At 39.2% G+C, this 24,208-nt stretch overlaps 1 protein-coding gene and 1 long non-coding RNA gene across 9 annotated transcripts in view; both read left to right on the top strand.

Annotated features, from left to right (window-relative positions):
• Positions 1-22,153, top strand: part of ATE1 (arginyltransferase 1) — an 88,290-nt gene extending 66,137 nt beyond the window's left edge. For all 8 annotated transcript variants that reach the window (XM_083843753.1, XM_083843747.1, XM_083843751.1 and 5 more), the window contains one exon: positions 18,934-22,153. In XM_083843753.1, the coding sequence (XP_083699879.1) occupies positions 18,934-19,112 (179 nt within the window). In that variant the 3' untranslated portion in view covers positions 19,113-22,153. The remainder of the gene's footprint in view (positions 1-18,933) is intronic.
• On the top strand, positions 3-17,073 carry LOC310902367. The gene is made up of 2 exons (XR_014586686.1): positions 3-1,745; positions 2,155-17,073. It is a non-coding gene; the product is annotated as an uncharacterized lncRNA (long non-coding RNA).
• Positions 22,154-24,208: the final 2,055 nt, after the last annotated feature.

Below are 24,208 nucleotides of genomic sequence, written 5' to 3'. Positions count from 1 at the left end.
GTTCACAAGTAATGATAAATAAATTGTCTGTCTCGTCTTTGCAATGTGTTGGTATCATCTGCTGCTGAAACGTTATAGAAATGTTATCTTTAAAGGAAAAAAAAAGTCTGAAACTCACAACTCCTCCTGCAAGCATTATCAAATAGGTAGTTTTGTCTTTGAACATATGCGATAAATTTTTTAAGTCCGTTACGTTTTACAGATTGTACGTAGTTCAGAATTGACATATGTTGGTGTTTTTCAGGTAATTATTTTATTTGGTGCGTGAACAAAAGTGATCAAATAATTATTCCTTCCTTAGATTCTAGTCTCATGAATGCATAAAGCTAGTTAGAATCAGTACAGGAAGGTGAAGGGGCTGGAGAACCTTAAAGGCATCGGGTGTTTTTGTGAAGAAACAAACTGCTGAATTTAGCTTAACAATCTGTCTGAGATTTTGAAGAATGCAACGAACGGCAGAAACACCTTAAGCATCTTGAATTAGATGGGACATAGTTTTTATATTCTGTAGCAGAGTTACTTAGTGATTTGCCAGCATAGAATGGTCAAAAATATTACAAAAGGCAGGTCAGATGCTCTGCTATAGATACTGGTTTAAAAGTTTTAGTAGGAGAATTTATGCCAGGTGTCCTGTACAAATAGATAATGTTCTTCAGTGACTGTGCAGGTGGCCATGTGGTGTGGTGGGCAATAACCTAGGGAATGCGCTTGGGTGCGCTTTGAAAAGACCATTTATCACCGTGGGAAAAGCTGGTACGTCGTGTCCTCATCAACTAGAATTGTCATTAGATTGGTGAGAGGAAATAAAAAGAAAAATAGAGGTAGGAGGAAGAAGGGAAGTGGTTATGGAGGGCATTGGTGGTGTTAAAGTTATTCTCGTTATGCTGGAGGAAAAGAAGTGCATTCATTGAAGCCCAGGGATGACAATAAGACTACTGTGTTTGAAGGTGTTAACCCCATACAAGCGAAGGGGCGTCATCTTCTTGATTCTGTGAAATTCCTGTGGGATACCACGCATTCAGAAACGGCAGGATATAAAACTCTGCATCATTATCAGCACAAAATATCTCACTCCAGACACTACTGGAGCTGTGACTTACGTCCTGTGGTTTAAGGAAATTGAAACATAGCTACATGTTGAAGTGTGCTAGACCTGATGAGAGCTTATAGCCATTTGAGGTTTAAAGAGCTGCTAGTTCTAAGGAAGCTATTTCTCAACAGTAAAATCAGTTTCCTTCTTATTTCTTTACTCTCTACAATAGTCAGCAATATGAGTTTAATTAAGTTACTGCGAATTACAAAAACAGCAATAGAAATGATGATGTGCTTTATTCCTTATGAATAGCTTTCTATAATACAGCCTATAATTACGTCAGTTAAGTAGGTCGTGATTTATCGGCAGTGGGACTTCCTACTTAGAAACTAAGGGCAATAACCAGATCCAGTAAACAACTGGGAGAAACGGTGTGACTTGCGTTGTTGTCTGGGGCAATAAAACAGCCAGTGGAAATGGTCATCTTTTAATACGATCCGTAATGACAGAAAATTCTTGAAACATGATCTCACGCTAGTTTGTTCATCAAGTTTGGCAATTTTTGAACTCCTTTTCCCTCCCTTGAAAAAAAGTTACCTAATAAATTTACCAATTGCAGGTTGTGAAAATGCATTACAGAGCAGACATTAGTGCTGCTTCAGGAGAGGGTGCTGCATGCTCAGACCTGCCATGTCTCTACAGTTGGAAAAGGGTAACTGAGTATTCATGTCCATTACTTTGCAGAGCTCTTTCCTTTTTTTTTTTTCAAAAAAATAAAAATAAAAAGACCTGAGATGTTGACAAAAACTAGTGAAAATTTTCTAAAGCATCAGAAAATATTCATCAGCATTTACAGAGGATTTTGCCTGTTTTGCATTATGTGGTTGTCCTGTGCTTGAACATTTTCAAATGGTTTTAGAGTGTATTGTTTTCCATCCCCTTCTCCTCTGACGTCTAATACTTCTGTTAACTGTTGGAAAATGAAGAAGAGAGATGAACTAAACAAAGTTCTTAACTCTTTATACTACAGAGATAAGTCTAAAAAAGTGTCTAACATTTAATAAACTAATAAAGCAACCATAGACACTGTAATAACTTTTTTTTTTTGTGTTACTATTTAGGGTGGCAAATCATGGGTGCCTGATGGCTGAAATAGATCCAACCCTTCACTTCTGGCCAGTGTAATGAGATTCAACCTTACTTAACCTCAGAACACTGCAGTCATAGAGAGAAAACGATGAGTTCTTGTGCCAGCAAGCTCTCAGATTTAATATTTAAACAAACTATGCTGGTAGTCTTTTTATGTGCAGTTCCTAACATGTATTAAAAAACATCAGTGACTTTAGGGAGAAAAAAAATGCATAGCAATGCTCCAACAGCATTCATGGATAAAAGGTCACATTTGTCAAATATTCTTGCTTTTGCAAATTACCAGTTCTGCCAATATTACATGTCTTAAACAGGACAGATTTTTCATTTCTGTTCTCTGCTGAGTTTGAAAAATTCAGAAGACCTGGCATCATCTTATAAATGAAAGAGGTTTGCTGAGGTTCTGATGTGTTTATCATTAAGCAGCAACCAGTCATTTACTTACAAATAAACCAGCAGTTAGTGAGGTAGGGTAGTAACAGAGTTTGGATAGTGATGAGTTCCAAAAATAGAGATTATGCTAAACTGCATTTTCTTGAAGTGGTATATGGGTCCTTCCCTTTATTGTAAGGATTGAACGTATATGAAACGAATCTGTAAATGCAAATTGAGTTGTGTTGAAGAAAAAAGAACTGAATTAAAAGATTGCTCTGCAGAAAAGTACTTGTCAGTGACTTGGACAGTATATCACAACTGATGTCCAAAATTCAGCCACATGATAGCATGCCGCTAAAATATTCTTGGCCATGGTCAGTCTTTCACACTAGTCAACTGCCTCCTTGCAAAACAGGTCTTCATCGTTTTACTTTGTTGTTCCTTTCACTAGCAGTTATGCCCATGAAACAAATATAGTATTAAAAGAATTATAAATAATTTACTCGATATCTCCACATAGTTTTATCCTTCTGATTTCTGTTTTTCTGATTGTAACCCACTGACATCTTTTTTATAACTTTTTTTTTTTTTTAACCCAAGTGAAAAAGCCCTGCTTGATCTGGGTCACAAGGCATGGCCTATGGCAGTCTCAGCAGCGTAAGCTGCTTCCCACCTTCTGTGCCCACTGCTTGGAGCAGAAGCTTTGAGTAGTGCCGATCAAAAGGGATTTTAATGTTTTTTTTTTATCTCGACAGGTTTGTTTGCTGAAGTTAATAATTGGCAAAGCTAATACACATCTGTTCAACTTACTGTATATCTAATAGAATGAAATTAAAATGTATATCAAATACATTAAAGTCATTTCTCCAGTGTTGAAACTTACACGATAAAGATGTACATAGACTGCTCTGTGTTGGCTTTGCAAATTCTTGGAGAGAAGTTGCTCTCTGCTCCAGAGAGTATAGTCTAACATGAAATACGAAGGATGCTAAAAATGGTTTTAGGAAATAGAGAAACAACTCTAGTTGGTGTGGTAGATTATAGTAATCAAGCATCAACAGACTAAGCTATATGATATTTTTGTAAATGCTACGATGGAGGACAGTTTTGAGTAGGGATCTAGGGAACTACATTAGTTACCTTCTAGAGTTGATGGAGAAATCTCTCCCAGCATGAGAGGTGGGGGAGAAATGAAGTAGGGAGTATGGGGAGACACAAAGGAGCTTCCTTCGAGAAGAGCTAATATTGGTCTGAGCTACCAGATCCTGCAGTCAGTCAAAGGCAGAACTTACATTGCCAGCTGTTGATGAATGAACAAGTGAGGTTGAAACAGACTGTTGGGAGTGAGGTTGGTCTGGTGTGATTTGAGTAGGGGAAGCTGGTGGAGAGACGCATGGAAAAGACACAAGTTTTGTAGTAGATCGTATGGGCAAAACGATGAGAAGGCTTGACAGGAACAGAAGAGAGCGGTTGAAATAATAAATGGTTGGGCCAAAACCAGAAAATCTAGATATATATTTGTAGAGATGAATAAGAGAGGCTGTTTGTCAGACACTCTGTGTAGAGAGAACCTTGACATGAAAACCTGAAGGGGTTATGAAGCCAACATCATGTGCCAGCAGAATTTTGCCAGTGCTTAGTTCAACAACCACCTTTCTTGCATCGGTCTTTGTGCATCGGTCCAGGCTTTGCATCTGCCATCACCACAGAGCCACAGACCTTGCTGCTTCTAGCAAGGTACTTCCAGTGGGGTGCATCTGACTCTTACCCTATTATGGGTGGTTTTGTTGTACCTCCACGTAGAGGACAAGTAGGTGGCTGTGAGGTCGGTCTCACTTCAGGCTCACAGGAACCGCTCTGTGAAAACGCTCAATGAACCATCTTACGAATAGATTTGATAGCAGCTCAGCGTTGTTTCTGAGGTACTGAACTTAAGAAAATGATTTAAGACTTTTGCAGTGTTTCTCTGTAGTAGTCCTGTAATATCTATTGCAAGTTTCTATTAGATTTCTAAAACTTCTGAAAAATATTTTCTTCTTCTTCAAAAGTACATCCTTCCCACATATTGCAGAGCTACTAACTCCATTTTCTTTGCTACATACAAAATGAAAGTTTTAACAGATTTACAGCATTGTTATTCTGCTGCACATAATAAGCTAGAGCAGTAAAAGACAAACAATATTCCAAGTATTTAATAACTTCTGAATCCTCTCGATTATGCATCTTAACTCTGTTTCTTGCAAGAAATATTATTAATTTTATCGTAAATAAAACCTAGAATTCCTACCCAGAAGTCTGCAGGGTCGGGCGGTTGTGCAGAAGTGTATTTATTTTAAACACGTATTTGTATACATAGTGCTTTCACTAGAAAAATAATCTCTTGCAACTATTTCAATAACCCTGATTCCTAGTGCTATGTTTTTCAAAACATTTTATGTCCAGTTTAGATGCCTTTCTTTGCAAATAAGAAGGGCTTATTTCAAGCACGTTTTGCATTTGTTGCATCTGTGAACACAAACATTTTGTTCATTTCTCATCAAGTACAAGGGCTGTTTGATTTGAAGATATATTTAGAAGTATATTGTGTTTGCGTGATGTTGTTCTTCCTCCTCCTCCCTCTCGTGGAGGCAAAGCCACGATCACATACTTGTACCCACAGAATGTTGTACCCATGGGTTGCCAGCTGGTCACTCCTGGTGGTTGAGGTCGCTGGTAAGGCAATGTATTGGTGTAGTGTCACGTCTTTAAAGCCGGTCAGACAAACCGATTCAGATGACAGCACGCGTTAATGTCCGTAAGGGTAGTGTAGCGCAGATTAATGTGTACGAGGATCAACGCACTGAAGTTCTTGAGATCACGAAAACGTAGCCACAAAAATATCACAGATGGAAAGCTTTAAACAAATGGTTTAGAACCGTGCAATCGTCTGATTTCGGGAGAAGTTGCTGGTCTGCTCTAAAACAACTGCTGTTTGTCATCCTTTAAAGCTGTGGTGTTGTGTACTTTGGCAGGTTCTGAAAGCATTTCAGTAAATTCTATTAGATCATTAAATTCTATTAGATCGTTAATTATTCTAAAGAGCTAACTCTCCACTATCTTATCACAGCTGTAGGTAGTGAACGTGAATTCTATAACCAAGAAAAAGACACATTAATATCAAATTATCAATTATTTGTAGCAGCTCCTCTGAACGAGACAAGTTTATCTGTTTCTAATTAGTTTATAAACAACTGAAGTCATCAAACACAAATTTCTAAATCCAATGCAATCCTCGAGCATACAAGATACTTAAACAATGAAGGCAGTGCCAATAAGGTGTAGCCAGGCAAATTTTTCACTCAATTTTTATTATGTTTGGATTAAATTGAGATGACTGGCATGGGATTTTGGACTAATATGCAAAAATACACTCAAGCGCTTCTGTAATAAAAAGGTAAAGTTACTAACTTCATTAATTTGTGGGTCCTAAACAGCTGGCGCTGGAGCTCTGAAAATGTTTCAGGAACATTCGCACGCAAAGAGCGCTGCACGAATTGGCCTGGGGAAGTTAGAGGGGATCAGCAGCTCTGAGCTGGAGTATCACAAAGCAATCAGTTGCAAAGAAGGAAAGGTCTTTAGAATGGGATTTAACGTATAGTCACGATACGAAGCCCATTTTGTGTTGTTTTAGCAGCTCTCAAACTTCGCTAAATGTTTGTTTTAAAGTTTGCACTCAGTGATCTGCTAAATTGTCCGCCTCTGACATAGTGCATGCAGCAGAGTAAACCAAGCACCTCGGGAAGCACCAGCATCTGGCTTCTTGTGCAATTCATGAAATACAGAGGTTGTGCTGAAAAATTCCCCCAAGTAAGTTTTAACCCAAAATTACCGTCAGATTGTGTAATGAACATATAAATATTGAAATTATGTAATTTTCTGAGGACTTTGCTTGAAAAGTAGATATATACCGGCATATTTCTCCACTGCTCAGAACCAACGTGTTTGATGGTTGCATGCTCAAGATGCCCCTTCCTGGTCAGGGTTCGCCATTTTACTGTTGTAACATTTGGTTCTCGAGCAGAATAATTCTGCTCTTGTCTGTGATCAGACCCAGGACTGAGCTCATTCAGGGGGACGTGGGGAGGGCGAGGATGCCGAGCCTTGTAGGCATCATCTTCCCTACTCAGAAGGTGTTAGAAACACAGGAACAGAAATTAAAAATTAAATCAAGCGGGCTCGGTAGGTGGGTTGTGCAGATTTATTTCAAGCAGAGGATAACCGGCATACGGGGTTAGTTTCCAAATGTGATAAAAGTTAAAAGCCGTAATTAGGCCCAGATAGGGAGCAGCTGCGGCAGGGACACCACAGGCATGTGCTGAGGCCCGGCTCGCCGCATGCCACCAGCCACGACAGCTAGCTTCTTCCAGGGTCAGACCTCGTGTAACGCTCCCCGGTGCCTCCCAGCGTGTTTACTCGTGCTCTGGTAACATCATCCCGACGTAGCATATGGAGCTTTAGGGGACATAATTGATTCCATGTTTTAATTAATTCAGCCGGTAAATTGATTGCTATAATCTGATTTACTTGGCTGATAAGCTGCTGCCAATTGCTTCAGTTTTGCCTGTTTCATGGAAAAGCTTGCATTTGTAATTTTCAGCTTGACTTTTGTGTTTGTTTTTTTTTATTATTATTATTTTTTTGAACTCATTCTCAAATAGCAGCCTTAATGAGGACTTTGCCCTTTGTTTGAAAAATTCTCTTCCCGCTCCCTGCCATGTTCACTTCAATACAGTTCAGCTATTTTAATAAACAGTTTTTAACTTTCATGCCCTTTCAAAAGTTTTCCTGTTTTCCACTCTGTCGTTTGGAGCTGCAGCTCCTGAAAGCGTAATCCTGTAAGTCTTCGTCTTTTGTACTGTCTTTTATTCCTTTGCTGTCGTTGCAAGCCTGCGGCTCAGTGCTGCATTTTGTTGTGGCTCTCGAAGCGTCATTAAAACCCCTGAGCGAGAGTCCAGGGGAGCCTGGTTGAAAGTGTTGGGCACTGAAGCTGGAAGGGAAGCCTTCTTGTGGAAGTCTGAACTCCTCATTGGTTTCCCTTCACCGTCAGCTGGCTCAGGGGCAGCCCCATGGGAAGGTTTTGCTTCAGAAAAAGAAATAAAGCTGCCAAAATGTTTTACTCTTGCTTAAACGTAATGAAAATGAGTAGATGGAAATGTTTACAAAATAGACTGGGAAAAAAAGCATACAGGATGGCTAAAATGGCCTTTATTTTAATTAATTTAAGATTTCTATCTCAGCCACAAAAAAAGTTTTTAACTCTACTGAAGCAAAGTTATAATTCAGACGGTCATGATGTTAAAGTTACAAAACGTGGTTTTTGAATTTTATTGTGCAATGCAAAATGATTCAGTGAGATATGAAATGAAGCAACAGCTCTGTCTCTCTTGTTAGCCCTTGTAAAATTGATTTGACATTAACAATGAAGTCTAAAACACTTAGGTCATAAGTGTAAGCCAGCTTTGCAATGCTTGGAAGCTGCAGAAATGCAGATATTTGGAAGGACAGTCATGATTTGCCCTCCCTCGCACAGGCGGTAAGGTCACTCTGTCCTTTTAGGCACTGCTCATGCTACAAACCTTAGACTGCTTAGCATTGTTTTGGGGTTAGAAAATCACTGCTTACGGCGGGGTTGAGTATTTGGCAGTTTTTGGTAAATCTTACTGAGTTACAAGGTATTTTAGTTAAACTGCATTTTCACTTCAACTGTTATGTAGTGTTTGTGCTTTTAAAAACTGCAGTAACTTGAAAAACGTTTTCTTATGGAAAGTAAGTTCAGGAAATAGATGGAATAATCTGCTCTCTTTGAAACCTCAGTGTGCTCACTAGTTTTACAATTCTACCAGACTTAGTAACAAGCTAAGCATTCTGCATTTGTACAGGAAATATACTTATTGATGTTTTTCATAAGGAATGATGAAATATTTCATTCACCCCTAATGTAAAGTGTGTATGTAGCAGTTGGTTTCTATCCCTCATTTTTTTATTTAAGATTCATCCCTAATTGAGTATTCTCGAGCTTTAGTTCACAGATACAAAGGCATGATAATGTGTCTCTCCCAGCTGTACCCGAGTTACTTTCTGTGGTGTTCTTGAGTTTGACGGGTACCTTGCCTAAGCAAACTGGAAAGATACGTATGCAGTTTTAGTTCCCTAATAGCAAGGAAATTAAAGAAAAAGCAGTTTCCAAGGACTGGTTTGGATTTTTTTCTGTCTCTAACAAGAAACGAGCAGCTCCAAACACCGAACTGTGCTCTGAGCCGCTCGGGTGCTTGGAGGAACAGACAAACGCAGCTGATGAAGGTTTGGAGGAGCTCCTGGTGCAGGATGCAGCTTGGTCAGTCTCACTGGTGCTAACCCAGAGCACGTACACCATCCCAGATCTCAACCTGATCAGTCACGCATTAGGAATGCCTCCAGAGTCCAGCAGAAATGCGTTGAGGCATGAAGGAGCCTGGATCCTGCAGGCTCACAACATTTGGGGAGGGCCACGCAGGGCCACGTGCTCAACGAGAGCCTCACGGTGCTTGTTAGCTCAGGCTCCCGTCACGCAGCGGTGACATTAATGCTTCCAGATTTGAGATAGGGTTGAATTACTGCTTTTAAAAGCTGGCTCTACCTACTAGTTCTGCTTCTGGTCTTTGTATGCATGGTGCGTTTCAACTGAACGCATAATTAAAGGTTGCCTGCAGGACCTCAAAGGGTATTTAAAACAGGCAAAAATAGGAAGAAAAGCATACTGGGTATGCAGTTAACGTTCTTGTCAATTCACATTCTCATTTCTCAGATCCGAAGTCATCAAGAATAGCAGCGTGTCCACAGACACAACTTCATTAGACTTGATTAGTTCATTTTTGTCTTCTGGAGAAGCATCTAAAAGTGCAATTCTGTCTTGACATACCGTCCGTAAGATCTTAGTATCTTGACTTTGGGAGCAAACTGGGTGGTGTTCTCAGGTAGAAAGCTGTTCGGTGTCATTTAGCTAACATTTTCCCAGGTACTGCTAGTTTCCTTTGCAGTGCATCCCTGAAAGGCAAGTCCTTGGAGAATTATCAGTATTGTTTAAATCTAGCCCTTTGGTAGCTATTTCTCTGTCACAATATTCCAGGGTAATAAACTGAGGTAGGTTAGAATAATCATGTTGTGTGAGAGCTCCTCAGAAATAAGCCTGGAATTTTATACTTACTGTTTTATGTGCATCTCTCTCAAATGTTTCCAGAACAGTGGGCTGTACTTGGATTTAAGTGTTGTTAATAAAGCCAATATATTCAAAGGATTGCATTTGCAGTTAAGCAGAAGCCTTTGCAGGTTGCTGTGGATTATGGCTGAAAACTAGAAGTACTGCTCTGAATTGCTGCATTCACAGGAAATGTTTTCCATTGGCCCCCATTCATGTTTACTACTAGAATAATAAGAGTCAAAACACAATGAGTTATTGTTTCCGCATGGCACAGCGGGGTTAGCAGAGTTTGAATGCATTTGTCAAGTGATTAGTCTGCTTGCTTCTCAAAGTTGAATTGCAAATCATAAACCAGTTGTATGATTTCAGGCACAAAGCCCAACAGTTTTTGTTTGTAAGATGTCTTTAAGATTTGCCCTCAAAACTTCCTGTTTTTACCCATTCTAAGGCTCACTGTAAGTTATACTTTTAATACTGTAGCTCTTCTGTCATCGTTTTGTAAAGAATCATTGATAATATTTTGATAAGATGCGCTTTTCCCCTTAGAAACATTCTCTTTTTGAACAGTGATTTCAGAAGTTCCTTTTTTTTCTTGTTAGAGTAACTGAACAGCAGAGGGTTGGCTGATTGAGAATATCCTGAACTTTTTACTGTACTTCCTTTGTGACTTGTGCTTTCTGGTTTTAATTAGGAATTCTTTTCATTGATTTTTTTTCTAATGCTTCATTTTAACTGTACTCTTGTTTTCATCTGAGTTGGTGTTTTCATACCCCAAGGCATACTGGTCTTAATATTTCTTGGTGTGTGAAGAAGCAATATGAGGAAAAGTACATTTCAACTTACAGTTTTACATAAACACTAGCATTAATGCAAATTGCTTATCTCGTCACTGTATATTGCCTGTTTCAGATTTGTGGGTGACTTCGTATGCTTTTCTGGTCAAGAAAAAAAAATAATGGTTTAAAAGGAGTAAGAAAGTAGTTTGAATTCAAAGATCAGATGCACTAGACTTCTGACGGACGTGATTTTTATTTCTGGTAATTAATATCTCGTTTCAGTTGTAACATTTGAAAGTTTGTCTTCTCCTTTTAGAGTTTCTTTGTTTTAAAATCATTGGTCGTGAACCTGACGAGGTCATGTAAACCAGACGTAGCATTTCTTTTAAAAGAAATTCGACAAGTCTTTAGTTATTCTCAAACAAATGAACATTGATGTGTTTCCAGTAAGGGGCGGATGTCTCTTTTGATCATTTTTGCACCTAGTTTGAAAGCTTGGATGTCATGAAGCTTTTTTTTTCCTTTTTAACTCTTTATAAATTTATTTTTAAGGCTGTTAGATTCTTTCCTTGTTTTGAAAAACTTGAATACTGTGTTCATCTTTAAAACTGCTGCAAGTCCTGACTGCTTCCAAATTTAAAATTAAAATCCCCAACAACTTGAAACAAAAGAACAAACATACCCTTTGGGCTGTCTGTCTGAAAATACAGCAGTTGTCCATTGTTAATCTTTGTATGTTTCTTCCACGGATTTACTCTTTAGAGGTAAAATAGTTTTTCAGTTTCTATTATTTAAGCAAAATGTAAGCAAATATATCATGTTAGTTATCTGCCTGGGAGTTTCGTTCTAAGACAGCTTTTACAGTGAATCACAGGATTCATGGCATAGTTTTAAATTTCACTTTCTTCCACTGTTCCATCCTGCTACGGAGCAAATAAAGTCTGTGTGCCCTGTGTAGGATGGATGCAGAAGCACAAAAAGAACACGAGGGAGGACGCGGAGGTCCTCGCTGCGTAGGGCAGCCTTTGAGCAACCCAACGTGCCTTGGATACTGCTCCTCATTTCACCCAGCAATTAACTGGCGTGTCCCAGAAGCTGTTATTGGCCTGGGTTGTACTGGTGGTCAATGCCTTGTACAGCGTTTGGTATTAGAAATAAGTCTTTTGTGGAGCGAGTGAACTGCAGGCAGCAGGCAAAGATTAAAGCCCATCTGCAAGCAGAGGCCAGGTTGTGAATAAAAACCTGGTGTCGTCTTCATGGGCGGTTTTTTGAGATCCTCCTCTCCGCCATGCCCTCGCCTTGAGGCGTGTTAGGTAAGGTCATGTTTAGTCTCCAGAACAAGATTTTTTTAGCTGCTGTTTTATTTCAGTTTTGCAGATTTTTCAGGGTTTTCTAATTTAATGCTTCTACAGTGCAGGCAAAGAGAAATGTGGGGATTTCTAGATCTCGGCTGTTACTCATGAGATGTGAACAATGAGTTTCTTTTTTCAGAGTAGCTTTGCTAAATGGAGAGCATTTCCAAGCTGCTTTGCCTTTTAAATTTATGATGCGCCTCAGGCACATGTATAAGTAACAACAGAAAACTGGTGTATTTAGTTTCTGGGTTATGTCCTTCTCTGAACCACCAGCCTGTGCAAGAGAAGCACTGGTAGATGTCTGCGATATCCTCCTGTAACCTCCAACAAACCTCTCCAACAAGATGACTACAGTAAAAGAAATACAAACAGTATCATTGGAGAAAGAGGTGTTTTGATGGCCAAATACTTTCTTTGTTCCAGGGGTTTTAAGTAGCATTTAAGGAAACTGAAAGTTATAAACAGAAACAGCGTTGCTTCAGAATTTAGCAGGAGTGCCACGCTTCTTTTTTGAATTAGAAATACCAGACCTCAGTAAGGTTTCTTACTAATCCTAAATCCATTATGTACAAAAAATATAAAAAAGTTTCCTGTGATTATTGATTTTTATTAAAAAATTGGAAGACAGCATACTCTTTTTTTTCCTATTTAAAAAAAGAACGTCAATATATTTGTCACTTAATTTTAATGATTTCTTCGCTTACTTTCCCAGAAATGGAAAAATGTACTTTGAAAGAAATGTGACCTTGCTTCCATTTCTACACCACTGGCAAATTTAAAGATTTCATACACGTGAGAAGTATATTCAAGGGGATAAGGGAAGGGGTAGCGCTGGCAGGCACATGTCATGGACGGCTCTCAACTGATATGTGTTCGCTGCTCTTCGTTCAGGAAACATCATCATCATAGCTTGTGATCTGGCCACAAGAGTTGTGCCTGACTTTGAGACATTTTTGGAAAAAGTTCTGTGTTGTCAAAAATTCAGATTTTTGCATTCAGACAATTTGATGCAGTGGTTGTTTTTTTTTCTTACCGTACACCGGCTTTAAATAGCGCTTTCCTCTCCTTCTACCGTTCCTATCAGACATGGAAAAAGAATGCTTTTAGGACCTGAATGATCACTGCCCTCCTTAAATCAATATTGATCAAAACCAGCTTGAATTAAATCAGCCACCGCTGAAAAGTTGATTTAGTAACAGCCTGCTACAAAAACCTTTGAACCGTAACACTCTTCGTTGGGATGTTGGCTTCCAGCCTGCTCGGAGCTGCAGCAGGCGGTTGCAGAGCTCGCTCTGCCATTCTCCCTTCTTCTGCTTTGCACGTGCTTGCCCAGAGAGGCATCGTGGGCTTGCTGACCAGATGTAGCTACTCCACCTTACAGTAGGTAATAATAATAAAGATTAATGCATGTGGACAAGAAAAATACGTGGATTTCAGCTTCCCAAAATAACTTCATAAAAATACTAATCAATTCCTACATCATAAGAAAAAATGTCAGAAATGAAAAATTTGAATGTGTGTAAGTGCATGCTGATGCCTGATCAGCTTCTGTTGGGAATAAAAATGGTAAAATAATTACTCCCGCTTATTGTATGTGGGTATTTCAGTACGAATGAATGCACGTCAGCATTTGCAAATCACATTTTGGGTTTGGGAAGGGGCTTGCAGCACGTTGAGGAGGTTGGTTGGGGTCGTGTAAGGAAATAAAAAATGGGTCGTGTAGGAGTGCGTCAGACTTCTGTCCTTGTTCTTCCTGGTCTCTTGAGTATAGCAGCATTTCTCGGGCTGGTTGCTGGATGGGGCTGCCTTTGGACATCACTGCTGTTACTGTTAGCTCATTACTTGGTGTCGCTCTGCAAGGTGTCCATGCTTTTGGCGGAGGTCCGTTTGTGTGTGGGCAGCTTGGCCAAGAAATCCTGCCAAAATCTGCCCAGCGTCTGCCAAGGCAACACTTGACATAGCTGGTCTTTAGATTACTCCTACTTCTTGCTTTGATTTTTACTGATGTTTTGTTTTTTACTGATATTAGGGAGCTTTGTTGGTCAGGAAAGTCCTCCACTTATTACTACTTATTTAAAGAAGTCTTGTCAGGCACATGCATTAATTTTCCCTGCTAAAAGTTCGCTGTGACTTTTTGGCTTCCAAAAGGGTCATTTTTAGCTCAGACTTTTGGGGGTGCATTGTTGCTGGGATAGTTGATTAGTGACCATTCCGTGGCATCCTGAGGCTGTGCACTGTTATCAGGCCTTGCCATGCCCCGTGGCACTTCTGCTACTTCCCTTTGCTCGAAGGCAGCAGGTTTGGTAAAGGGAAATCCTAAGCAGACTTGACTTGTGTCCTTCCCCAGCATCTCAGCCCATTCATACTTGCTGGGTAAAGATGTAATGTACGCAGAGCACACGCGTGAATTTAATGCGTTGAATAGTGATACGGGGGTGCGGTGAGAAGAATTTTAACAGCTGTTTGCAGCTATGGCGTCACAGTGCCATGGTTGGGCTGTACATGAAACCACTCCTGTATTCAAATTTCATTAGAGAAATGCTACATAAATAATTTGGTGTTTTAGGTCTCTGGGGGAGGAGACAGAGAAGTGGCGGTTAGTTTATTTAGCAAGAATTCAGATGTAATTTTAGCTTGGAGATTTACAGGATGCTTCTTTTTACAGGCTTAAAAAACAATGTTCCCCTGCCTTCTGAAATGTCGAACATTTCAGTTTAATTCTCATTAAATTACACTGGATACCTTACAGAGAAGAAAGAAAAAACTTCATTCAATGTATAAAAAATAAAATAGCTCTTTTTATGTTCATTCAGATGTTTTTATTGAGAATACTTAAAATCTGTAAGCCATTTGGGGAAAAAAAAAAAAAAAAGATTTTAAATTGATGCTGTGACCTGATGGAAGCCTCCTGAAAGTTGTTGTAAATCAGTGTGAGAACATAGCTGAGAAACATCACTAGATGAAGATTGCTGCATTTTTCAGACGTGAAGTAGAAACATGAGGCTGTTGGGGCATCTTTGAATAAAACTATAATTCAGGTAGCGGTGTTAAATGGGTACAGTGTACTTACTGAGGTGCCTCCATCTCTTGTATTCAGGCTGAGGAACTTACTTTTGGCCACTGCTGCAGATGGGATATTTAACTAAATGGCTCTTTGGCCTGGACAAGTACAGTCTATAAGTATGGCCTACGTCTTAGGCTCACAGTTGGCATCCTCAGTTGCTCGCTTTCCTAAAATGATTTGTGCTTTCAGTCTACAGGATTTGGTTTTCTGAAGTTTAGATTTTTATGTAATAAGTAACTCCTGTCACAATGGTATTGATAGGTGTAACTGAATTATGGAGTAAAACCTTGTATGTTTTATACATAAAGTGACGGTTCCTCTTCTGGAGACTATAATTAATCAACAACTCTGTGAGAAGATAATCACAAATACAAAGGCAAGGGCCCAAGAGTTCGAATGGATGTTAGCAGGGTTGTGCCTCCTTCTAGTGCTATTGCTCATTTATAACAGTCTTCGTTAGTAGAACTCCTTCCACCAAATCCAATCTTCCCAAATGGTAAATATGAGGTGTTTCCAGACCCATGATTTTACCTGGTTTGAGGTTTATGTAAGTTAATGCATGGACTGCTTGTGAGGAGAAGCAGAGGTTAGAGGCGGACTCAGGAGATATAAAATAAGAAAGTGTGAGATGGAAAAAAAATGTGGTTTTTTTTAGCTTTTTGTGGTAACAGTATTGCATACAGTACTTGCAATAATGATTAAAGTTGCCCCAACATAGTTTCACTATCTGATCAGTCTGGGTCCCTCAGGAAACAGATGTCTCTAACTGAAACTGCTTTAATAAAGCCCAGAAATAATACTCGTTAATAGATGTGTTTTTCTTATTTTCTTATTCTTACTCTGCTGTCCCACCATTTGTCACATAGGGAAGCTATGTAAGTTTGTAGGAGCAGAAATACCTGGGTTTAAAGCTTTCCTGATGCTAAACTTTAGTTATTACAGAGGCTCTGTTTGTGTAGACTCTCTTTATGCACAGAACTCACTGTCTGTCTTTAGCTTAAAAGATGTCTGAAGCATTCATATTACAGTGACTTTTCAAGAGATTTGGGATTTTCTTGATTAATGTGGGAGGGCCTTCTCCTGCCTGCGGGGCTGTGTTATGAAACCGTGCCACAGTCCAAGAAAGGCTTGGTCTACAGCATGGTTTGGCAAGCCCCGCTTCAGAAAGGGCTTGGCTGCAGTGTTTAGCAAATTTGCTAGAACCCGGGTAGTAATAACTGTTTAATATAGCTATAGAGCTAGTGCTAGCGTGGGTCTGATTCCAAGGAGGATAATGCACCGACTGTGCTTGATGTAATGAGTAAAAGTAGACTAAGTGTGTAAAAACATATGCCGAACAACAAGAACAAAGTTCAGCTGAGCCAGTGAGGCTATAGGGAAATTCAAGGTACAGTAGCTTTAGTTACTGTAAGAAACTGAAGCTGGGGCCAGGAGCACTTACGAGCCAAAAGATGAACTCATCCAGAGTATCAGGCTTCAGTATTATTTAAAAGCAGCGAGCATCAACAGTGAGTAGTGAGCAGCTCTGAAAGTGCTTTTGGCACAAGGCTCTTTATGACGGCTAGGCTTGGCAGGCGTCCAGTGCAGGACACAAACTCACAGTCAGCCTAGAGGTGCTGTAAATATAAACTTTCCAATTTAAGAAGTTAAAATAACTTTACGGTTGTGTCACCTCCAGAAGCTGAACTTGCGAGTGTTTCTTTGGTGCACTTTCGGAAAGATGGAGGATGTAATAGACGAGGTAGTAGGGCTGGTGGTAAAACCAGCCTGTTGGGATATCAGGAAGGCATTGGCCACACATCAAAAACCTGATGGATTTCAAAGAGGGAGAGAAAGCCAGAGCAAAGGGGTTTTGACTTTGGTGTTTTATCTAAAGCAATTGCCAACAATAATTAGTGGAGAATGCAATCTTAGCAAGTCCTATTCAGAGTTTCTTCCTTCAAACCACTTTTTCATAGTTAAGTTTTAAGAAAGACATTGTACTTTCATGTTAGGAATCAAAACACAGATAAAAGAAATGAAGTCATTCTCGACTTTGTAAAACAGGCTTCATTAAGTTGCACATACTAAATTCAGGCAATCAGCAGAAAAATGTTTATAAGGCATTTCTGTGGATGAATAGGGCTAGGTTCTTGAGAGTGCCTCGCAACAAAAAGCATTTAATGACCTCCTTTGTCTTTATTGAAGCAGAAAGAAGACCCAAAAGGGAGTGTTAAGCTTTTCCGTAGTAAGGGTTACATCTGAGTAGAGATTTGTAAGACAAATCTCTGTTTGTAAGACAAATCTCTTCGTATTCTTCCAGACAATTCATTTAGCTGACCTGTGGCAAGTCCAAAGATTACTTATATATAAAAAACAGGTGAATGCTGTGCTTCAGCCTTTAATAAGCTTCAGGTATGTAAAACAAGGCAAGACAGAACTTGGTGACCAATTCACTTCCCAGAACTGGTGTCTTACCCTCTGTACTTTGGATCTGTCGCCATTTGTGAAACCTGCTGAAAAAGTTCCACCTCTTTTTGTCCTCTAATAGGTAAAGACCATTTTTGCCCATGACGTAGCCACTGATTTCCACAGCAGTTGGTTTGATTTTGAGTTGGCTGCTGAGAATGGTGTAGAGTGGGTACCATTCAGGTCCAGTCAACAGAGCCTTAAAAGTTTAAATCTAAATGAAGCAAGTACATGAACATACAAAATGTTTTAATTTAATTTGGGGCAGAGATTGATGCTGTATTTAAAGCTAGACAGTTATACTTACCTGTGCTGTCTCTTCAGTAGAATAATGTCCTGATGCCAAAAAGACGGAATTTCTGAGTAGTTTATGTACCCAGATGTTGACTTCTAGCATCTCTTCTCTGTTGATATTTGAATTTATGTAGCTCTGTTCTCAAAATCCTATTTCAGCTTCTGTGTTTCTCTTACATTTGTGGCTATTTAAACCTGAAGTTCAGACAAGTCCTAAGATTTTTACCAGTATTTTGCAATAATGTTAATTTATCCTGCAGTTGCCCCAGGCATGTGGCATGCTTTCGCACTTTCTTTAAAGAGTTTTCTAGCACTGTGGAGCCAATTTTTGGACACGCAGCAGCTATATGAAGTTGTTATTCAGTAAAAGTAGCATCAATGGAATTCATAAAAATAGGGAAACTTCACCTTGTTCAACAGTGCTCTTAAGTATATGGCTGGTTAAATGAAGTCACAGGGGTTCTGTAGGTTGGGTAATGAGATTCAGTGGTGGTGTGCCTATCGGAAAGCTTAAGGAATCCTGTCAACCCAACCCAGCCGGCGCTGCACTGCTGCCTCTGTTCGTGGGTCTGCAGAGCTCGGCGGGTCAGACATGAGCAAGGGCATGGGTTCAGCCTCATTCCACTGGAGAAACTCAGAAACCAGTATAAATGAGGAAAAAAGGGGGTTTGGCATGGGGGTGTAACCTGGGAAGATAGTTTATTGCCTAATGCTTACCTAAGGCAAAAAGTGTAGAGCTTCTTGCTGTTTTTTTATCCACTTTCCAACATCAGGGAAAAGGAGTGCTTTGTGCTGGCGGTTTTTGTAAACTGTGTAGTGATTAAATGCAAATATGGCAACGAAAAGAAGTCTTTTCTGGTCAGTTGTGTTTGAAATTATTTCCCAGATAGAGTTTCACTTTTGGCATTGGTCTTGTGAATTTTAAAGTACAGCAGTAGAGGTACTTTCAGAAATGCTCTCCATCACCGATGGAAATGGGTGGTGCTTGATTTATGTTTTCACACATCACAAATACAGTTACTTTGCAAGCTATGTTTTATTTTCAACCATAATTCAAGAAAACAGATCTGTAGATCAGCTCTGCTTCCATCTGCTATTCATCTGTAGATTACTTTTATTACTTCAGATAGTTCTCATTATGCATATTGAAGTTAGTTGCATAAATTAAGATCATACGGACAATATATGTAACTAATTTTTATTTTCTCTGAATCTCTTTGCAGTTGATGAAGGTCGTATTAAGGACCTGGGCAGAGTTAGAGTACTTCACAAGAGAACCATAATGCCTTACAGCGTGTATAAGAAGAGAAGGAAGGGACCAAGCGATGAAGCCAGTGTTCAGCAATATGCAAGTTTGGTTGGACAGACCTGTTCAGAAAGAATGCTGTTGTTCAGAAGTTGAAAAATCACTGAATGACATTTCGATGGCGCTACCATTTATTGCACTGCCACTGGATGATATGTAACATAGTTGTGTGTTGGTATGCCTACTAAAATTGCAGTGTGAAATACAGGTATATATCTAGACACATGTGTGTACATGGTACTGTGTTTTAAGGCAAACTCCAATAAAACTTTTGACAATACAGCAAGGCTTTAGCAATATAAGCTAAGAAATACATGCTTGTAATACATTTTAATTAAGTAGTTCTAGCCTTTCTTTGCATTTTGAATAATTCTAAGTATCTAAGCAAAATGAAAAACAGGTGTCTTTTTTCTAGGGACAAAGGTTGACTAAATCTAGATTAACGATAATTAAATTACAGATGTTTTCAAATAGCAGCTTGGATATCTGTTATTTAAAATTGCCATGAAATTTGTGCTCGCGTTTGTATGCTCCTAAACTATTGCAAGAGAATTGAAAGGTGCCATTACTTTCCAATGTGAAGTCTGGCATGGTTTAATTATACTTCAACAGTGTATTTAAAAACAGGAAATATTTTCACTGCACATTCTTTGTTTGTTTGATAGAGTAGGTTAGCATCTGAGATCCTAGTGAACGTGGCAATTTCTAGTAGATTCTTAGTGGCAGGAGATGACGTGCTTTGGAAAACTTTCCCCTTCAGAGACAAAACAGAATAGCTGCACTATTTACCAAAGATATGCCAAGTGGCACTGGGTTTTGTGGTGTGGTTTTTTTTTTTGGTTGCTTGGGTGTTTTTTTGTTTGTTTGTTTTGGTTTGTTTGTTTGTTTTGGTATAAGCCTTACCATTTATCTAAAAAGAGTGGATATTTTAATGCACATCATTCATGTGAAATAGAGTTTGGGAGATTCATCCTATAGCTCTTGAGTGCACATTTCAGAACTATGCTAAAAATGACATGAGGTACCACTGCGCTCTTTTTGTTGCAAATTTTTTCTGCAGATTCATGTGGGGAGACTTGCATATCATATTCCTAGGTCCTAGTGACTGTTTTGTTTATGCTGCAGTGGATCGCAGGTTAACATCTTTAATAACATTTTAGTAAATATTCCTATTGGAAACAGAGAAAGTTGCAATGCTTTATCAAAGCACTTTATTACCGATGTATTAATGTTCTCATTAGTAGTCTGTGTCCATATCAAATCATACAAGTTATAGGAATTTGGGGAAATAACATGGCTGTATGTTCAGTAACGTATTACAACATCATAACAATCCCAACGCGTTTGTAATTTACTTATCTTCTTGGGTAACAGGAGCTAGCATTTACCTTGAATCAACTTGAAGTTTTCCTGTTAACGTTTGAAGAAGGAGATTCTTATTCAAGAATGTATCTGTACATTCTATTTTTTCCCCAGAAAGAAATCAAATTCAACTTCAGTCTCTGAAGGTTACAACTTGTATAAGCCATGTGCTTGATTTCATTTTAAACACTTGGCCAGTAGCATTAGTCATTGATTTTTACGTGGAATAGCTGCAAGAATTTTGAGATTCAAGTGCGTTGCAGATTTAACTAACTTTTTTGTCCGTGTCAGTTTGATCTCTGTAATATTGCTGGTATTGAGTGCAGGTTCATCAGTAATTTTAGGAAGTAATGTCTTTTATTAATTGGTATGTACTGTATTGAGCTACTCCCACTCTGCAACAAAATTGATTATTTCTGTCAGCATTGTACCTGGCAAGTGTGTGTCTGTTATCTGGAACTGCAAGGTTTGTGTATACCGCACGGTCTTGTCTGTCCACGTCTTACCTAAACCTACTGCCACGGGAGAACCACTAGCCAGTATCTATGACCAATATTATAAGTTGTTCCTTTCTGTGGAGAAAATATCTCTCGCCTGAAGCGTCGGAACAGCGTAACATTTTCTGTCTCTACAATGTGTTGAAATGTGCTGATGCCCATACAACTTAAAAACAAAACAAACGAGAAAACCTTTTTATGTGATATAAAATCAGGTAAAAGGCACAGAATTATTCCAGTATGACTTTGAATATCCTAAAGAAAATCAAATGGCCTTGCTGTGCTCCTGTTGAGCCTACTAGATAAAGTTCCTGTTCACTTACAAGCGAGCAGACTTGTGTTAACACCCAGGGTTCAGAAGAGCCCTGTCCTTTGTGCCCAGTATTTTTTACTGATTTGCCTTCTACATGTGTAATAGACTTTTTTTTTCTGATAATGTTTTTCTCTTGTGGAGCTTTTAAGAACTACAGCTAAAGAAAAGTGAGATAGGTGTAAAACCAGAAGTGGAGTACAGCTTGAAGCTGTTGGTGTGAGGACAAAAGGTAAATGACCATTTCCTGTGAATTCTGAACCGGTGCTGTCACTTCCCGACCTCCACTGAAACTGCACTGCTGCAACAGGGTGGGCTTTTGATCCCTACTGAACTCAAATTTAAAAAACGAGTCAAAATTGAGATGAATTAAAAAATTGAGCTCATCTGATCTGGTGTGCTGAGATCTAATTTGCTTCTTTGGTATTCTTTTAGAAGGAAATTAATGCAGTGTTTTTCAGGACTGATTATTCTATCCCTATTTCAGAAGTGGCATAGAGTCCTGAGGATGAAGTTCTCTAAGTTTTGCCATTGACTTCAGTGGAGCTGAAAATTCACCACTATTTTAATTTTATTTAATAAAATGTCATTGAGAATTATTGAAGTTAGAGATATTTAATTTAGTATAAACTATTTTATATTTTTGCTTTAGTGTAATTAGTTTGTGAGAGTTAATCTCTAAAGTAAATTTGCCTTGTTCTATTATCTGTTGCTAAATAAGCGTAGAATAGTGGTAAGAAAATGCAGAGCTGTGACCGTTCCAAGAAAACAAAAACAAACAAAAAAACCAACACCATGTTTTGTTTTAATTGGAAATAAACAGGGAGCTTATGCATTTCCAGCATCAACAAATTTAAGTAAATGCAAAAGAACTCGCATGTTGAGTTTGTAATTGCTTTTCAGCAGGCCTGTTTGATTTGTAAGTACAGAAAATAAAATTATTTCTAGTCTCTGTGAATTATTATAAAGAATTAATACCTTTGAGTGTGAATTCTGTCTTACTTCATAGGAATTGATTAATCCGGTTGTTGACAAGTGTCCAGCAAACAGCAAAATTGGAGAAGTCAGAGCAGCAGTGACTGGAAGGTATATGTATCACCTGAAAACATATAACCATATTTTAGATCTTTATTTTAGTTCTAGCTAGAGAATGTATTTAAGATTTCACTTGCATGCATTGAAACAGAAGCTCTCATTTTTCTCTGAATGGAATAAAATGAAGTGGTAGGCTTTTCACAAATGCAGAGCAGGTAGAACTACTTATTTTGATTAGGCTGTACCATTTCCAGTGGGCTGAAAAAAACAAAACAAAACAAAAACTTCCCCTGAACTATGCAGCCAAACAAGCAACACAGAAGTCTGGATTACATGCTGCTCTCCCCAGAGGTAACCAAATGCTGATCTGTTTTCCTTCTGGCTGAGGAGGAATTCCAGCTAATTCTGGATTCCCGAATTAGACTTTCATCAAAGCTCAGTGCCACCATGGCTTAAATTTTGGTCAAGCCATGCGGTGATGCAGTGCGTGATGTGCTACAAGGGCCTGCCCCTCAAATTATATTCCTGGGAACGATTACTTTTCATTGTTCGTTCAGGGTGCCTACACCCACGACTCTTTTTGAAGCTGTGTCAATGCGTTTGCCAGTTCTGAAGCTGCAGCCTGATGACGCACTGCTCTGGCTGTGTATTTCTGAATTTCTCCTCGTTCTGCCCATCCCAAATAATCCTTCAGACACGTATTATGGGCTCTCCCCATCGGTCTTTCCCTCTCCACTTCCTCCTAAGCCTTCCCAAGCTTTAATGTTTCTTCTAACTCATTTGGTCCCAGTCCTGTTGCAGGAAGAGAAAAGTCTGCAGGCAGGACTTAGGACAGAAATCTTCACCACATTTCAGGGAAATCATCGGTTTTCAGAAGCGTCACAGCCACATGTCTTACCTACTGTCTTTATAAAGCTGGACCTTCAGAGCCTCTTGCTTATGATGTCACTTACCGAGCATACAAAAAGGCCAGATTACATTTCCACTTGCCAAATAATTTGTTTTCTTAAGTGAGTTGAAGCAGTGGAGGCTTTCCAAGCCCTGACTGGCTCTCCTCAGGAGGCCGGGGCGGTTAGCCCTGCTCCTCCGCCAGGCTGGGGACTCGGCTGAGGAAGGTGCTGCAGAGAAGGCGCCGAGGAGCGGCCGGTGCTGAGCCCCGGTGGCACAGAAAAGGTGGCTGCTGGTCAGAGGAGAGCTAGCAGGTAAATAGCCGTGTGATTGGCCTTTAGGCACGAGATGGATTTTAGTCTCACTGGAGAAATAAAATGCACTGCAGGAAACAAATGGTATAAATAACCCCACGTCGTTTCTGCAGTAGCTGCTAACCAAAGGAGGATACCAGCCAGGATGATTGCAAGAAATTCCCCCTTCTATAGGGGCTGCTGAGAACCACGGTGACTCAGTGCCCGAGTATACACACGCTTATTAAACACAAGATTTAATGAACACAACTGCTGAAGTATGAATGAAATGTGAACTATGTTGTGTATGCCAAAATACATTGTTTACAGGACACAGATGTGCAGCGGTAACGCTCGCTGTTACTAAGCTAAACCAGGTGGTAGCTGTGGTCAGCAGATTGCTAAATAAAAAAAACTCGGAATTAATTTGTTACATGCATTTTATAGCACGCTTTTAAAGCTCATCTTGTTAGAGATTTGCTTGCTAACAGTATTAAAATACAGGAAGGTAAATATAAGAAATTAACATATAAAGCTAAGTATAGCATATGTTAATTCTATCAGTATTAATAGGAAACAATCAACTCTGAAAACTAGCAGTTAGTGACCTTCCTAGATAAATAAGTAGCATTGAGCTAATAGCTCAAAAGCTTGCTGGCTGTATTTGTTCGTGGTTATGTTACACTGTTTTGATGTTTATGCATTTACTTAAAATAACTATTCCCATCAGATTTTTGTGCTTCTCATCACTTATTTCCTCTTTGTTTCTGACACGTAATACGCGTGTCTGCCAGCAGTCCTGCTGAG

Source organism: Anser anser, assembly GCF_964211835.1.
Source record: "Anser anser genome assembly, chromosome: 7".
Lineage (NCBI taxonomy): Eukaryota > Metazoa > Chordata > Aves > Anseriformes > Anatidae > Anser > Anser anser.
This window is presented reverse-complemented; position numbering and strand designations above follow the sequence as displayed.